The 18,486-nt window shown below is 27.7% G+C and overlaps 1 protein-coding gene across 1 annotated transcript in view; it reads right to left on the minus strand.

Moving 5' to 3' along the window:
- Nucleotides 1-6,189: 6,189 nt before the first annotated feature.
- Nucleotides 6,190-18,486, minus strand: part of LOC107452159 (cell adhesion molecule Dscam1) — a 70,291-nt gene continuing 57,994 nt past the window's right edge. Inside the window, exons 20-27 of the mRNA XM_043050066.2 lie at nt 18,149-18,442; nt 16,349-16,519; nt 12,590-12,816; nt 10,613-10,676; nt 9,109-9,220; nt 8,891-9,003; nt 7,449-7,529; nt 6,190-6,347 (exon numbers count right to left, since the gene is read on the minus strand). Coding sequence (XP_042906000.1) covers nt 7,459-7,529; nt 8,891-9,003; nt 9,109-9,220; nt 10,613-10,676; nt 12,590-12,816; nt 16,349-16,519; nt 18,149-18,442 — 1,052 coding nt within the window. The 3' untranslated portion in view covers nt 6,190-6,347; nt 7,449-7,458. The remainder of the gene's footprint in view (nt 6,348-7,448; nt 7,530-8,890; nt 9,004-9,108; nt 9,221-10,612; nt 10,677-12,589; nt 12,817-16,348; nt 16,520-18,148; nt 18,443-18,486) is intronic.

Here is an 18,486-nt window from a genome sequence, read left to right on the forward strand (position 1 = left end):
ACTCGAAGGTATTAATTTAACCTATGATACTAAAATTCGTTTACAAACTTTAATTATTCCGTTAGGCAGAAATGTTCGGAAAATGATTTTCTCGCATGACATCAGCATTAGCCATTGTTACAAATAAAACTGTAGACTGTTCCGTTTCAACTTATACTGCACATTCAATTATTTTTTACTAGCTCAAAGATCACAAGGCTATCTGAAACCCCGTGTTTGTTTATGTTAGTGCTTTTAAAACGCGTTTCTATAGAGTAAAACAATTTAAAATAAATGGTAATTTAAATAAATAAAAATAATAAACTTAAAATTAAAATCAGTAGATAAAATTTCTTTTTCGTGCAAATCTATAAAAAGTTTGATGTTAAAATTATATTTGATTTTAAAATTATATTATACGATTATATTATAAAATTATATTATAATATTCTTCCGAATTTAAAAATAAATTAATGTCCATAACTTTCAAAATTAAATATAATTAAATAAATAACAACAATTTGGCAAATACATTTAAGAACATAAGAATATTATTTCATATACTTTTAGGTTACTTTGAATTTTCGATTTCCTAGAAATGTACTTTTAAATCGTTACTTTTTTTGTTTAGTACTTGTACTTTTACTTGTACTTTTTACTCGTTACTTTTTAAAGTAAGAACTTTTTACCTTTTACTCGTTACTTTTTTTAAAAATACTTATACTTTTACTCGTTACTTTTTAAAAGTAACGTTGCCATATATGGTAGTAAATTCCATTATCTTAATCATCTTTTATGCTACTTTATATTACGTAGTGTAGATTTCAAGTTCTTTAGGTTTACTAATTCTTTTTATTTGTTTCTGAGACTGTAATTTAGTGTTTGAAATTAAAAAATGCGTGAAAATGGGAAAAGTCAGAGTTCTTTAATCAAATTTAAAAATGAAATTTTTTTAATAAAAAAATCTTTGTTGTTAAAGATTATAAATTCAATCTACATTTTCTTTTTACTTTCTTAAAATATAATTACTGTAATTTAAATAATATCTAATTGAAAGAAATATTGTATTGAGTATAGATAAAAAATTTATCTTTTTCAATAAAATCTTTCTTATAAAAAAAGATTAAAGCGATCCACAGTCAATCTAATTTTATTTTATAACTGTCAGGCTACTATGCCCTTAGAGAGATGTACATTTTTCAAAAGTATGCTCAAATAAGATCTAGCTAAATTTAAATAAATAAGAAAAGCCTAGACTATTAATCATATAGTAAGTTGAACTTAATTTATAAAATGAGTTTTTCTCTGATTAGTTTGACATGTTCGTTGCTTTACTGTTTTAAGTGTTGATATCCCTTAAGATGCATTACTAATGCAGTACGTTTTCATGTCAAATTAGTTTCCTTAGTTGAATGGTTTCCTTTTAAAGCTTAAAAAATGTGATTAAATCTACCAGAATATAATAAAACATACCGTGGTTTGGGTTCAATACTTTACCAAAAGATCGATAATTTTTACTGAAATGCTAGGATAATTAGTTTTGTAAAATTAGCAGTAAAATATGATTTTATAAAATTTTATTAAGCTTGGTAAATATAGAAAATTTTAGTAATTTTATGAGGATACCTTAGAGCATAGAATGCATTTACTTGGATAAATTCATTTCATAGTTTTATGTTTATTGCAAAATGTGGGAAAATACGAACTATAATTTTGAAAACCAGAATTTCCGGTAAACTTTTACAATAGGAACAGAAAAAAATGCCAAATGAATGTCTTAAACACTGGATATTTAGGTTTCATTAACCAAAATTATGTCTTTTTTTGTTCAAAGAATACAGAAACGTCACCATTATACAATACGATAATTTCAATTAATTTAGTACGGTAATTTTATTACTAACTCCCGAAAATATCTAATAATCTTTTCATCCATACCGTCATATAAATAATTTGAAATTTAGAACCAGATAAAATTTAAATAATTTAGACAAAACAAATATGTTTAAACTGTATAATTTAAACTATTTAACTATTATTATAATTTAAACTATTTAGCTTGTAACACAAAATTCTTTGTAATGAAAGATGTAATCGATACTCTGACAAAATTAATGAATGTTGCCATTTGTTAAACTCCTCTTAATTCAATCTTAATACTTAATATTTACAGACTTAGAGAAATATGTTTTGGAGATATACAATAGGTTAAGACATTTACTTTTTCTTATAAAATAACTATTAAAAAATTGTAAACTACTAAAAAAATTTTGTACAATTTCTCAAGATACGAACTTGTTTGGTCTCAGCTGCTAAAATGTTTTTTTAATTAGATCTTTTATTGAAATAGCTTTTTAACTATAATTTTTATGTCACATTTTGGACCACTTTTAATCATGGCTAATACTCTCAATTTTTAGTAGAAAATTTTTTACCTAAACTATTTAATAATTAAAACATTATGTGCGTAAGTAACTCTTCGTTAAATTATAAGTAAGTTATCATAATTAATGTATTTTTTTCAATGGAAAATTTAGTAAAAATGTTATACTTTTGTCTGACTTTTTAATCAAGGGAGCTTGAAATAATATGTATTGCATTTTTATAATAGTTGTCTGCTATCGTATAAAAATATTCATTACATTTCGTGTGTGGAGTTAATTAGACGTTTCCAAAACCATTAACTAAGTTTTTGTATTCTTTCTTTTTATAAGAAAAAAAGATTATTTTTTCATGTTATTCATAATATGATTCGCACTAAGTAGAAAAAAAAATTAAAGTTTGTGTAATTGTCATAAAATAATTAACTACGCTCATCTTTTTCTTAATGCCAATCTTATTTTTCAAACATTTCACTGAAAGTACATCCTGGAAAAATTTAATTAATATTTTATAATGATATTGTTACAAATTGTTTTTACCCTCAAAGAATTATAAGTTAATTCGAGTAATATTTGAAGATTATTAGTTTAGGAGATATTCTAATAATTTCAAATAGGAAAACTGAATGTTTCCGCCAGAATATTATTATTGTTTGTCTTGAATGTCAAATGAAGAAATTTACTTTTTATTATGCTTATATTATACTTTTATTATATTTATACTGAATGATAATTGAAAAACACTAAACAGATGAAAACTATTTCATTCTGAGTCTAATAGTGCTCTAAAAACACAATTGTTGGTACGTATGAAACTCGATAAAAGAAACGGATCGCACCTACGTCGCGTCGTGAAATGAAATGCTGAAATGAGACCGCTCATCGAAAGTCCCGTGTCTTTGCCTCTCCGTTAGTCACGTGATACATTTCTAACGAATGAGAAGCGCATATGCAATTTTTAAAAATTGAATCGGGTAGAAAACATGAAGATTTCAAACCACGAAACCGTGATTGACAAACAATAGAGCGAACGAATTACATAGAACAGGGGTGTGAAGGGCAAAGAACCAAGCCCCTCTTCACAACAATAAAAAAAGGGGGGTCTTGTGGGCAGGTGTTGCTTGCTTTCAAAAAATAATTGTGAAAGAAAGGAAGGATTCACACATTCGCACTCAAATTTTGCGAGTGACGAAAAATTCCCTCAAATACTATACTCCAAACGCGGATGTTCCCGAATGGGAAAATTTTAATTTTTACGGAAATGACTCCCTAGAAATAATAATTGTAAATATTTTGTTTATTTAAAACGAAATATCTGTCCCCTGGCAAATAAATAACACCAATAAAATGTTTTTTTCTATTATTTTCTTTAAATAAGAGACCGAAAAACTTAAAAGAATTCTAAGTTCAGAAATTCAGTAAATTTGACTTTAATATTATAAGAAAGTTGAACAGTTTTCCCAAAATTAACAGCAACTAAAATAAATTCATACTGTTCTGCGTCATTTCAGAAAATATGACAAATCTGAACAAATAATTAGATGAGAAAAAATTCACGAAAAAATATTCCCATTTGGGAGCATCGGCAGGTAAAAGGTTAAACAAGCAGTAATGGAGGGACTCTATCTTAATTAAAACGCTTTCTTGTACTCGTTTGTACAAGAGAGTGTGCACTTCTTGCACTCGTTTACATCGTGTTAGCCTTATATTAACCATGACGATAACATTATTCTCTAATCCTTTTGTGATTTGAAAGATAATTTTCGCGCATGCGCTGTGAAACTCAAATAGCTTTGTGATTGTGATGAACTGCGAACTATTTGGCCAAGCGTTTTCGCCGTTCCGCAAAAATTCTGAATCAAGGAAGTTGGAGGCTCTATTCCAGCCATAAAACGTCATGTTTCCTACTTTATGTTTCGAATATATTTTATTTGTTCTCAATTTAGACTAGAGTTAACAAGCAGTACTTTGTTCTGAACACCCTAGTCTGCATATGTATGACAATGCATTAAAAAATAATGTGAACTATAACGCTAAGCAAAGTTTCTCTGCTAGGGGAAAAAATCTTGGTATGTAGGAAGGATTATCAACCTCAGAAATCCTCTCTTTAATCTCAACAAAAGTGCTTGATATCTAAGTCCTCAGCATAAAACTGATAAAATCAATAAAAATGGTGCTGAAAACCGCTTTTCTTCCTTGTTGTCATTTGGATAGAAGTAAAATTTTTTCTAATGTCTTAACAGGATAAATATTAAGTAACCTTTCTTTTTTGTTCATATTTTAATAAAGAGGAGCCTTTATTTTGTCAAATTGTTATGCGTTAGCATTTGTTCCAATATTTTAAAATACGCTTACACCAATTGAATATCCGAACCAAAAACTTGAGCAAAATGAATGATATTGTTTCTTTCACCAAAAATAAAAGATAATTTTGCAGCATCACGTTTCGTTTTTAAAAGCCATTTTTTTTTTAAAGTAGTTCATACCCTGGCTCCTGGTGATCTTGAGTCCTTCAATTTTTCTCTCTTTTATACCAATACCAACTAGAAGCATGCTTATTTTCTTCAGACAGTAGTTATAAATGTATTGTGACTTAAACACTTGGACGAAGACAAAGAAATAAAATCTGACTTAACATTAAAAAGACTGAACATTTCTGTTTATCTCTGTTTATTTAGAATTACAGAAGGGGCAATTGTGTCCCTTCCCACATGGTTTGCATTGGTAACTAGACTCCCAAAACTTTACAATCTAACTATAATTAATTTAATAAAAATATATTAAAGAATCGATCATCAGAATTCAGCGGAATTCATTTGATTTGGTTAACTAAAATATTTGATTAAATGGAACACTGACTTCTTAATTATACTTATACATTATTTTCTTTGATATATTGATATATCATTTTCTTTAAATATAACAGTAATAGATATGTCGAGTTACCTTAAAACCTACGAAAAAGTTTTTTTATCCATTCATATGCGTACCGTATATATGCGTTCCTATAAAGCTAACTATAAATACTAAATAAACATTTAAATTGGATTAAATTATAGAAGTCGAAAATACGAAATTTTTTTGCAATAAGTTATTTTTTGAATTAGCGGGCAATAAAAAATGATAAGGATCAAATCCGTCTTTCTAGTGTTAATTCTTACTTGACGTTTTCTTCTCTTAGATATTTAGTTATACATAACATTAATACCAATTCTTATTTCATAGGAATGAATTAAAATTAACGGAATTCACTTTATTTTATATTTTATGTCACCTGTAACAAATCATTTCCTTTTTTTCCATTGTTTCTTCTGTTCATTGCAGCATCTGTTCTTGACTTTTTCTGACTACTTTATGAAAATTAAGGATGAAACTGTTTGACTCAGGTGTATGTGTTAAATTGTAAAATTTCTTTTATTTAAATGCACATCAAAAATTAATGTGCCATAAGAATTTCAGTTGTTTTCAAAACTTAAGAAATTTCTTGGAGAACAGCGCTTGGAAAATAATGACATGTTGAAAGAAACTGTTACTAACTTCATTAACAGAAAGGGGGTAAAGTTATTTGATGATAAGATTCAAAAGCCGGTCAAATACCTTGACAAATACTTCAATGTTAATATTGACAATGGTGAAAAAAGGAATAAATGTTCATACTTTAGTTTGTGGTACAATTTGCGTGCATAAATAAAGTTTCTCTTACTTCCTCACAAGACTGTTTTCATTAAAAGTAACCCTCGTAGAAATTGAATGTATTTTTTTCAAAATTTTCATTAATAATAATAAAACGATTTGTTTTTCTTATTAAAATAAGTATTTAATACTGATATGACTTTAAAAATTTTAATTATATATTTTTTATTTTACAAATAGATTTTTACCAAATTATAATACATACAATAATACTGATAGCAACAATAATAGCTTGCATTTCTTTAAAATTTAATATCTGATCACTTTACTTTGAGCACCAGTAAAGTCGAATATCTGTAAAAATGAGAAGAAGAAAAATTAAGTAAGCATATTTGAAAAAATTACCAAAATGCATCAAAAACTGTGTATTTTAAATTTTATTCTGCATTTGACTGATATTCGATATATTATAAATATCAATAGAAAAAAAAGATGTTTTTTGAAGAAAAAAAATTATATACTTATTTTTTTATTATTTGCGCTTGACCCAATTTACTATCAGTGTCTGCTTACTTAGTTCTTTAAGTAAAAAACAATTATTTTTTTTGTCAAGTAAAATGACAGCAAAAGTTTAAACTTTAGCCAATAGGTTACGTAAGCGTTATATATTTACCAAATTAAAATAAAAAACCAATAAAATGGCTGATATTTTCTACAGTTACCGATTTTAAGTAAAGTACTTGTAGACAAATAAAAATATATTGTTTAAAATCACCAGTAATGTTATAATTTTTCATCTATTGATGATTAGATACTATCTTACTAGTGAAAAAATGTAGCGAATTAAAATACAGAAATCTAAGAAAAAATATCTGATCTGAAACGTTCGTTTTTGGTTTCATAATATATTAAATTTCACGTAAATAACAATGTTTACACGGAAGTTCAAAATTCGAGTAAAATACCTTTTAAAATTAAACATATAAATTTGATTTTGTTAACTATTGAAATTTGGCTTAGGCAAATTGGTACATGCTATTTTACATAGGAAATCAAATAAACAGCAAAATACTTTTAATAAAAGGATCTGAAAGAATGACTCGTATGACTAATTTAAGTCATGGTATTCATTTTTGAAAATAGCTTATCACACCAAATTGACAGGAAATAATAATCAGCTTATCCACGCATAATTTTAAGAAACACTAAACTTTAACATGATTACAGATCAAAAATATTTTAAAAGATTTTTTTTTCAATATGGTTTACGGCAACATAAATATTTTCTTAGGAAAAAAAAACTTTTAAGGATAAAGTATATTCATAATAGATTATTATATTTTATTGATACCTTTGTGGGTTCCTTTACTTTGAGTTTTAATGCATTGAATAATACCTAATTAAATATTTTTTACGCAAAACAAAACAAGTTAAACGTATTACAATTGTACTTACGAAGCTTAAATCATGAAGAAACCAATGCTCCTTCTTTCCATCGATTGACTTCTTTACACTGGGGAATTGCATAAGATTTCCCTGAAACAAAATAGAGTTTTCAACAAATAACAATAGAAGTAAACACTGAAGTAGACATCGTGTCTCTCGACAGTATATTTGTATACAAATACACTCTAACATAAAAGTTTCAGTTTACTGTAATTGAGTTTCAGTCCTAGAGAGGCAAATAAATTGTATCCACTTTAATGTTAAAGCAATGAAGGAGGTAGGAATTTTTTTTTTCAAAAGCACAGTGAAATGTAAGTAATTTACTTTTATATTAATATTTTTATTTCTAGGAAACTGAAAAAAAATTTAAAACTGTGAATATGTTTCAGAATGTCTACAATTCGTTAATGTTTCGATACTAATCGTTGACAATTTATATCACACGAGAAGAGATCTTACTATATATTTACATATTTGTATTATTGGTTTTTAACAAAATTCATGTAATATCATTGATATTTTAATTGCAGAAAACAAAAATTATCTTAATTTTTGATTTTTCAAATTTACAGAAAACAAATAGAGGTTAAAAATTATGATTGAAAAACAAAATGACAGGTGGTAGAGCGTCAACACTTCAGAGAAACAACATGGACAGAAAACTTCTTTCAAGAGTAGTTGAAAGAAGACTTCACAGTGAGTAGGGCAAAATAAAACTTTGAAAAACGCAGTGTGGTGATGTTCTAATGGACAAATAAGTATTATTGATCCATTCTCTTAACAATAAATTGCCTACAAAGTTCTTACATGTAGGTCTACATAACGTAAACTTTAGTTTTAGGAACACTGAGAAAAATCCGACACTCCGAGTGCCTGCAATTTTTACCGTAAAATATATTTTACGCAAAACATGTTACGGAAAAAAAACCTAATATGATGTCATTTTTTCAATAATAATTATTTTAAAATCTCTGAATTATTCTAATAAGTCAAGTATTACTGTAAACATTACAGTAAAATATATTACGAATGGTAAAGATTTTAAGGAATGTACACCAAAAGTGCCGGTGCCTTATACTCTAATTTGCTCCAAATTTTTTTCATATATGCAAACACACACACATATATATATATATATATATATATATGTATATATTTGGGTTTTTAATAACTATATTTATAATGGGAAACACATTTTCGTTCAATTAAATGAAATATCATAGTGATGTAATTATTCATCACTTTTAGCTAGTTTATTTGTACACTATTATCAAAAAAATTCCACTCTTAAAATTGAATTTGTTTTTCAATTTATTGATTAGTTAAATATATTTAATTTTGAAAATTATAAAAATTAAAAAATAAAATTTACCCAAAGGAATTTTTATTGCTTCGTAATATTGACAATACTATTTTTAACATANATATATATATATATATATTGTACTTACATAGTCTATCACATTCAGTTTCAGACTCTCTAGCATCTTCTCGTAATGACAGCTCTTTAGTTGGTGGTAAGGATAAAAATAAATCCTCATTATCTGATTCTGAACTGGAACTTCTGCAATAAATGTTTGAATAATTGCTTGCAAATATCATATCAATATGACAAAGAATGTTCTTTAGAACTTTATAATTAAATTTTTGGTAGCAATAAATAAGTTACCCGTCTCCATCTTCCCTCCAAAACTTTTCTTCTTCTGATAGTGTAGTTCTACTCAAAGGAGCCTCATAAAGGGCTATTTCTCTGTTTGTGCGCAATTCTGCACCATTATAAACTATGAGAAAAATATAGGATTTTTAAATACATATATCAAAACTTTAGAACATTAGATGTTAATCTAGAGTCTAGAGGACATTCGGAGTTCAATTATATTGCATTAGAGAGATTTGTACCACTTCTTTAGTAACTATTCCCATTTTAATCCCTGCAGCCCATACTCCGACTGGCCGATGCTATTTATTACATGTTTGTGCAAATGGAACTTAATTCATTTGTTTATTTGCGTTAAATCAGACTTTCTAAGCGCACGACTGAAATCCCAGTTCATATTATTGTAGGTAGGTTACACAGTACATATGAACAGGAATGATGTTTTGTGTAGCTATATGAAACTCTACGTTTATGAGAAGATTGCTTTAAAAATGTTATGTCAACTAAATAAAATTTCCAAATTCTTTTGATCTTTTGAGAGAAATTCGAGGTTTTTAGACTGACAATTTTCGTACTTAAATAGCCAATTCCCATGTATTATTCTGCGAGAAAATAACATTTGCCAAAAAATTATGCACTTCTTTCCCATGACCCATAAGACAAAAATCTTTTGATATTGAAAATGCATTTATTTTAAACTCTAAAATAATTTTAAAAACTTTAAAGAAATTAAAAAATTTCTTTTTTTAAAAAATATATTTAATTATTTATTTTTAGAAATAAAAATAAATATTTTGTCTATTTGTTTTGTTTAAAGTAAATAACGTAGCATCGTAACCTCAAGACATTTTATAAATGATTTTACCGTATTTATTATTTTATTTTTTAATCATAAACCTTTTTCATATCTTTCAGAAAAATAATCAAATGCTTAGTGATTTTAATAAATATATATTTAAAAAAAAAATAAAGTTTCACCAATTTTCATAAAATGAGAATATGATAGCATTTTTAAAACTATTGTACCAAACTAAAATATGGAAAGATATTATTCAAATTTAAATGAAGGCAATGTTTATTTAAAAATGATAACAAAGCGATGTATTTTTGAACAATTTTAACTTTGCATAAATGAACATTGGTTTTTGTTAAGAACTGTAATTCAGCGGAGAATTTATTTGCAAAACAATTTTTTTTGCTTATTTTCCTTTTCAAGCTATTGTTTCTTATTATTGATGTTTACTTTTCAATGAGAGATGCAGCAGAAAAGTTTGCAAATTTTATGTGGATAAATATATTCTTCAAACTAAAAACTGATATTTGTTCAGCGTGGATTGTCAAAATAAAATTAATTCTTTTCATTTCTCTTCGTTTACTTACAGGATTAAAATGTGCTTAAATCCGAATGCTATTTATCACTGTTTCCTTTAGCAAAAAGTCATTTATGCCTATTTTTGTTTTAGAAAGAACGTAACTAAGCTATTAATAAATTATATGCAAATTCTTCTGCACTTACCTAGTTGATGATTTGTAGAAAAATAAACGGATGGTGTGGCATAAATACAATCTTCAGTTTTCATCTGTTAAGGAAAATTATACTATTTAAATTGCTAATATAATGAGCTGTATATGTTGTTATCATTGTATACAGTGGTGCTTTAAACCAATAAACACATTTCAAACATGAATATTGAACTGGTGTAATAATTTGGATTGGTTGGTGAGGTACGCCATCACCCTTCCCCTGTTTCTTTTAAAGTTTACACAAAATTATACATATTTACTTTTGTGAAATCTTTAAAAATACTGTGTTGTGTTGGATTTTATTTTATTTTAATACCGTCGTTGACCGGCAGACATATTTTTTTGTGTTTACGACTCCTAATGTTCAACTCCGTAGCCAAATAATTTTAAACGCAATCCAGATGACAAGGGAACTCCTGGATCAAGTATTGAGTGAAATTTATCTTCGTGGAGGACTTTGCGATGGAATTAACCGGTATTTGCGTCACATGGAGAGGAAAACCACGAAAACCTACCTTGGTTAGTCTGAAGGCAAGGGATTTCTTAATCATGATCCGGCAATCACAGATGATATTTTATGTCAGCACTGTGGTCGGTGCGAGCCGGTTGCGGAATTCGAATTGAAGAGCCATCACTGGGATTCGAGCCCGTTTCGCATCATTGGAAGGTGAACGCTCTATCCCTTGAGCGATCATGGCTATGTGTTGTGTTGGATGCAAAATATGAACTTCAAAGAACTTCAACTGACTAATTTTACGATAGTTTTTACTTATTGTTGTTGGAAAAAGTAAGTTAACTGTTATCGGAAAAATAAAGAAAACTGAGAGTAAAATTACTATACGTATATTTGATAATCCGCTGCTTTATCTTTAAAATTTATTTTTCTAGCATCATATTGTAATAAATTCCAGATCAAAATACGGAAAAAGTAATGCATATATGCAGAAGAAGCACGAAGTACTCCAAATGCCAGGCTGACTTTGACTGTAAACTATACGGAGCATTAGAAATCTGATATACCTTAATAATAACTGTATAATTTACTGAAAAATTACTGCATTATTGTAGTTAAATAAATATTACTGAATAAAGTTTCACGGTAAAAATGGATTTTACGGATTTTGCACTCAGGGTTGCAGTATTTTTTACCAATATTTGATCTGGAATTTTTGCAGAGCAAAAACATCTATCGCAGAGATTTAACTTTGTTTTTTAAATAATTAGGATAGTAAATAAGTGGGATTTAAACTTTTTTCCACTTTCATGCATGTTTCCGCCAGTTTTTCAGTTCTTTAAACACTCTGGTTAGCTTAGAAAAATATTAATTATGAAAGCGTATGTTGTACACCGAAAGAAAATACCATCATTCTAACATTTTAATTACTTTGTAAACGTTGAGCACAAATTAACTGTTAAATAATCATAACAGTGGTGTAAAACATTAAAAACCTCTATAAGATAATCAAAATACGAATCTGAAATATAAAATAATATTATTTGATTGAATTTCTTTATGTTGTGATTAGTTTGTAAGTTCATTTTACTATACGCTAATAAGCCGTGGTGGCTCAAAGCGCTCACCTCCCAATGAGTTTACCGGGTTCGAATCCCAGTAATGACTATTCTACACGAATTCCAGACCCAACTCCCACCTATCCCAGTGCCGACATAAAATATTCGAAGTATAATAACATTTTTCTCACCATTTAACGGAAATGCGGGTAACTTTAAAGAGTCCTCAGCGAAGGCAAATTTCTCTCAATACTTAATCGACGAGTTCCCTTGTCCTCTGGATTGGATACAAAATTACAAGTCTACGGAGTTGAATATTGGTAGCCATAAACTCACAAAAATTGGATCGGCTGGTGAACGATGGTTATACAACAAAAAATAAACTTGATTAAAAGAAATGAATGAAAGGAAAAGTTTGTAGAATCATAAGTAATGAATTAAATAAAAAATACTGTACTTTAATTTGAGACAAAGGGATGTCATACGTGTATCCACTTCGCATACTGCCAAATGTGTTGGCGTTTTGAGAATTTGACTTATTGGGTGGTAAATTGAGATCTTTTGTGTAGTTCTGTATCCTGCTACTTGCATAATGCGTCGAGTGATAAGGCTGATCGTCCCTTGAATCATAAGTTCCAGAAAGCGGTGTATTTTCATGTTTAGTAACATTGCAATCTATGGTATCTAAATAAATAAAAATATTTATATCAGAATAATATTTATATATATTAATAAGATATTCCAATTACTTGATATCTGATTGAGTGGCTGAATTTAAGAATTATCTTAATTATATGATTCTCGTAATAAAACTATTCCTTGAATGTAATTACAGTCGGACCTCTATTTAACGAAGTCGTTAAATCCTGATAATGAGTTCATTATATGGAAAATTCGTTAAACAGAAAATCACTTTTGAGATACCTTAACACAAAACTGGCTTTAAATTCCTAAACACTAGATATAATTAAAATAGCAATTGATACACCTTTATCTTGTAGACTAGTATCTACTATTTATTTCATAAATCTTAACCGCAAAAGAAATCTGCATGGAAAGCAAGAATAGAGCAAAACATTATCCAGTGTTACACTATCACGCTACATATATTTTCAACGAAAAAAAAAGAGCTAAATTTATGTATAAAGTTATAGCTGCATTTATTTCAAAAGTAATTTCAAATACATTACCACATGGGTTCTTAAGTTTAATTGCTAATAAAATCTGTCAATTTTGTCTGAGTTTTTCGTTTGAAATGCAAACAAAAAGCGAAAAGGGGCTTCGAAAATTATTTCAAAGCCATTTCTTCTATAGAATGCGTTAACAAGTTAGAAACGTTTCGAAATATTTTGGGAAACAGGGAATGTGGATCTCAAAGAAAAGTTCGTTAAATAGAAAATTCACTTTGATATTCAAAAGTTATTTTAAGAAGAAATTTCCAAAATGTTCTTGGTTCCTCGAAAAAATTCGCAAAATAGAGAATTTCGCAAAATGGAAGTTCGTTAAATAGAAGTCCGACTGTAACTACTAAGAAATAATTTCTTTTGCATGAGATTTTTAAACAGATATTAGAAACTTTCGTATCACTGATTTCAAATTTTGAATCAGTTTTTTTCAATAAGAAAACACTTCTTTTTTAGGATGACATTTTTAGTGTATTATTTGTCGAAGTGTACAAGTTTAAAAATGTTACATATAACGGGGGGTCACACAAATGCTCTTATAAACGGTACTTAGGTATTATCCCGTCGACGTTTTTCGCCAAAGTGTAAATCATTTTGGCGTTTTCCAAAGTCATTTTTCAATATTAGTTGATCCCAAGGAGATAGACAGCATAAAATTATAATTTATTGCATGCCAAAATCAGCAATTATTTAATACTGAACTACTGCCATATGTATTTTCTGATTTGCCGAAATGGTTAACGAGGTAATAGGAAAATACCCGTCAATATTTTTGGGAAGTTAGAGCGAATCATCAGTATTAAAATTGCATTGAATTTCCATCCTGGGAATATCGTGGAAGGGAATTAATTATCGACTACGTCAACCTTCATCTATCAAAATGTACTTCTAGATAGAATCAAGTTAACATGTCTTATATACTAGTGAATTGGTATTTAATATTTATAGTGGTGGTTACACCACATTACTCCCCTACCTGAATTTTATCTGTAATAGAATTCGATGAATGAATAACATTAGTTGATATATACTGTCTTATTTATTTTTATTTATATCAATTTTGTTCATTATATTTTCTTCATTTTTTGTGTTTATAGCTTTTCGCTCATTTTTTTTTCTTCATTTTCGTTTATTGACCGGGAGACGTAATTTACTTCACCTGATGCAAGAATAGGCAATATCACTTGCATGCAAGAATAGACAACAAAAACGTATTGCAATCAAAGTACAAAATTACTTATCACTCATTGAAATATTTCAATTGGAATGATCTGGCATGGCCCAAATTACACCATTTATAGTTTTGCTAGCAAACAGGACTCTTTATAAATGCCATTCATAGTTTCGCCTTTTATAGAGAAAAATTATTTTTCTAAGCAAAAAGAACTAAAAAATGCTAGTATATCTCATTCCGTTTATATAATTAAATTTCCAAATTTTCAAATTGTTTTCGGAAAACCTGATATTTTTTCAAATGATTAAGTAAAATTCAAGGTAACAATATTTTTTATTGTTTCTGAGATACAAAATTCACTTACGATTGCAAATCATACAAAATATAGAGAATGCGGGATCGCATTCCCCATATTTTGCGGATTTTTAATAAAAAAAATTTTTTGGAAAATACATACTTATATTCTGATACATTTTATTATATTATTCTTTTTTTTTGGGGGGGGGACATGATACATTTTTAAAACTTCAAGATAAATTCTTGATAATAAAATTTTTTAATATTTCAGTAAATTCTGAAATCGCTTAAGCTTATATATCATACAAAATATGCGGAGTACAGGATCTCGTAGTGTTTAATGGGCTTTGATCGCATTAATAATTGCAAAAGACTAAGTAATGTCAATTTTCACGAGCACAATATTTTTCCCTAAAATTCTGAACCTACTTAAGCTTAAATAATATATAAAAGTTTAAGGAACTATAATTAGTTTCATACATTTTTATCTTATCATTAATGAGTAACACGAAAGTCTTAATAATAATAAACAAATCACATTTTATGATGAGATAGTAATTTCGAAAAATAAAAGCTTTTTTATAATTACATATAATTTAGAGTTTCAATATCTATGAAAATAGATTTTGCGAAGAAAAAAAAAGCATCAATGTTTCGTTAAAAGTAATTATAGTTTGCGAAATTAAATTAATTAAAAATACACTTCAGTAAATTCTCTAAAGAATTCTCCTTTTCGCTAATTCCTTATTTCAATAAATATATTAATTATTTAAGTATAATTCATACTAACTGAATTGATTAGTAAAACTGAATTAAATTCCGTTTTTTTTTAACTTACAGCAGCCATTTATTGAATTAATAAGCGCGAAGCATATTTTTGGAATAAATAACAACGTGTAATATTTTAATTAAAATAGTTTACTCGAAAGAATTTCAGTGAAAAAATATTTTTAAATAATGCATTTATTTTCAATAATTATTAAATGATAAGCTCTTCAAAATTAAGTATACTCCTGATTTTTTTTAAAGTTAATTTTCAATTACATTTGAATTTATAAGAGTTTGTTTTTTATTTTATTTTTGAAAACGTTTTTCTTTTAAACTAAAAATATTTTTTCTTAATCCATAATTAATTTTGCAATAATTATTTAAATTATAATCTCATATGAAAGCTTTGTGTTTAAAAAGAAATGTCTTCTTTTCCTTATAAAATATTTACTAAATAAACAATTTAAAGTTTTCATTTTTTTTTCAAATGAGATCAAACAATTTCAACTCCTCTACATAAAAATTTACGCAACTGAATAATAGGAAAAATATAATATTTTTTCTGTTAGATGCTATTAGAATGTTAAGTATATGTTATTCAATCAATTGCAATATTTTCAGTTAAAACTTTAATCGATTTTAGTTCAGTAGAAGAAGAAAAACGAACGTGTCATTTGATCTTAAATTGAAATGGAGTTTATTAGGTATTCTATTTGAAATGTAATTGGGTAGCTTAAACTAACTAATTATTAATAAAAATAACTTTTTTTAATTTTTTTTCAAAATATTTTACCTTGAATAGTGCTTGGTCGGCCGTGTGGAGTTCTTCGTTTAGTCACTAAACAAACCACACAGAACACTAAAATTAGGACAACGACAGAACAGAGAACAGGTATAATGATAGATAGATGTCGGTAAAACTTTCCAGTTGAATCAATCACTTCAGATGGATGTGGTGGATATTCTTTGAAATGTATATGTAATAAAGCGAGCATTAAATTATCAAGTTATCAGTCATAAAAAGAAACATGTGAAATAAATTTGTCCTTCAAAAAACCTTAAAATAATACTTTATATAAATCTCAGCTAAAATAAAGCTATTAATAGAAAAAAAACGCAAGAAATTTCAAAACCACAGACTTACTTCGAAACTTAGAAATTAAAAAAATTATTTTCATAACTGATATTGGGATGGCGCTGCTAGCAGTAAAAATCCACAAGACAAAGTTTTTTTTTTACTGCATGTCAGAGTTCCAGCTTAAATATTTATCTGGGTATCAGTTAGTTATTAAGCCCCCACACAGATTGCAACATGTTCTGCAGAAAATTGTGATTATTTTGAATATAGTGTCTTCTGGCTTTTTTATATATAGCCAGTAACGCCAGGCTTCTCTCAACATTTATAATTGATTTTGAAAATCCAATTATAATTAAGCTAGTTTTGGGGGAAGAGCATTGTAAAGCTTAAATATGTGTCTTCTTTAGTTTTTCGTACTTGTTTTTTAAGATTTAGGTGTTTTTAGGACAGGTAGTAAAATGGCGTGGGGGAAATCGTTTAAATGAAAACTCTTTAAATTTAGCCAGGATTTGTTAAGTTTTAAAAATATAGTGATTTTACTACATTTTTTATATCGACACCATGTGCAAAATTTAAATCAAATTTATGTTTTTTTTATTTATAAAATAGATATTATTACTCATTACTATAGTTAATCAGATATATTTAAGCTTATATGAACTTGTGATTGCATGCCTAAATACCCCGTATCACATAAATACCGCATTTAACTCCTTTGTAACACTATTTGATTTTCGTGATCAGATTTTTTTGATACCAGGAAATTTTCTATTTTGATTTTTTGGTGATTTTACGTAAACAAAAAACGCATCTCAGCTTAATAGTTTTGATCTTCGCCAAGGTTTTGATATTTGTAGTGAAATTTGGAAAATATGTGAGTCGTCTGTGTATGGTCTGCTTGATTTTGACCTAGGCTGTTATATTTCATTTGCCACGTCAAAGTAAATCATAGCTTAAACCCATCTCAGTAAAAGCAAGAGTTCCATGAATTTCTGACCAGATGTTTGGCCACCAGTGGTGATGGAACCAAGAGCCTCTTGATTCGTTGCTTGATGTTCCGAACAACATTGAAAAGGCTATTCATTCAATTACGGTGAGTTAGGATACTTTATTAAGTTACATCCTCAAACGCATCACTTTGATTAATTTATATATAAAGAAGGTATAATGCTGTGCAAAACTACGGAAACTCATGCCATTTGGAAGAAATATCTTAGATGGAAAAAGATAACAGTATCAAAATATGTTGTTACTTTGTTTCAGTGTTCCAAAGTGTTCAGTGTTCCAAATAAAAAAAAATTAATTCTGTATATAGCAAAATAAATCCGCAACAATTGCTACACAATCTTTTTTATACTGCAAATATGTATGACTTTTCTCAGATTGAAATATAATTTTACAGTAAATTTCAGTAGTTTCAAAAGCAGGATTTTTCTGCAGGTGAGTTACAGAAATTTTCTTTATAAAAATAAAATGCATATTACAATTATAAAAATGTTTGAAATGCATATTTACCTCCAGAAAGAGTTAGCGTAGCAAAAACATATTCAGCATCTGTTGAACCAGCATCGTTCTTTGAAGTCATCAGAATAGAATACCACGTGCCAGGTATCAGGTCAGTTATTGATACTGCCTGTTGCTCTGGAACAATATTATTGCTCACTAAGACCCAATCCTGCTGACCACTGACTTTGTACTGTATTATGTAGAACTTTATTGGACAACCACCATTATGCCAGCTGTTGAGATTCACTGTTACTGTTGTTGAGTTGATTGTAAGTAAAAGTCTTTTATCTGGTGCAAGTGGTGCTGAAATTATTTTAAAAAGAGTTCCAGAGGTGATGAAAGCAGTC

The sequence above is a fragment of the Parasteatoda tepidariorum genome, chromosome 8 (assembly GCF_043381705.1).
Source record: "Parasteatoda tepidariorum isolate YZ-2023 chromosome 8, CAS_Ptep_4.0, whole genome shotgun sequence".
In the NCBI taxonomy this organism is placed as follows: domain Eukaryota; kingdom Metazoa; phylum Arthropoda; class Arachnida; order Araneae; family Theridiidae; genus Parasteatoda; species Parasteatoda tepidariorum.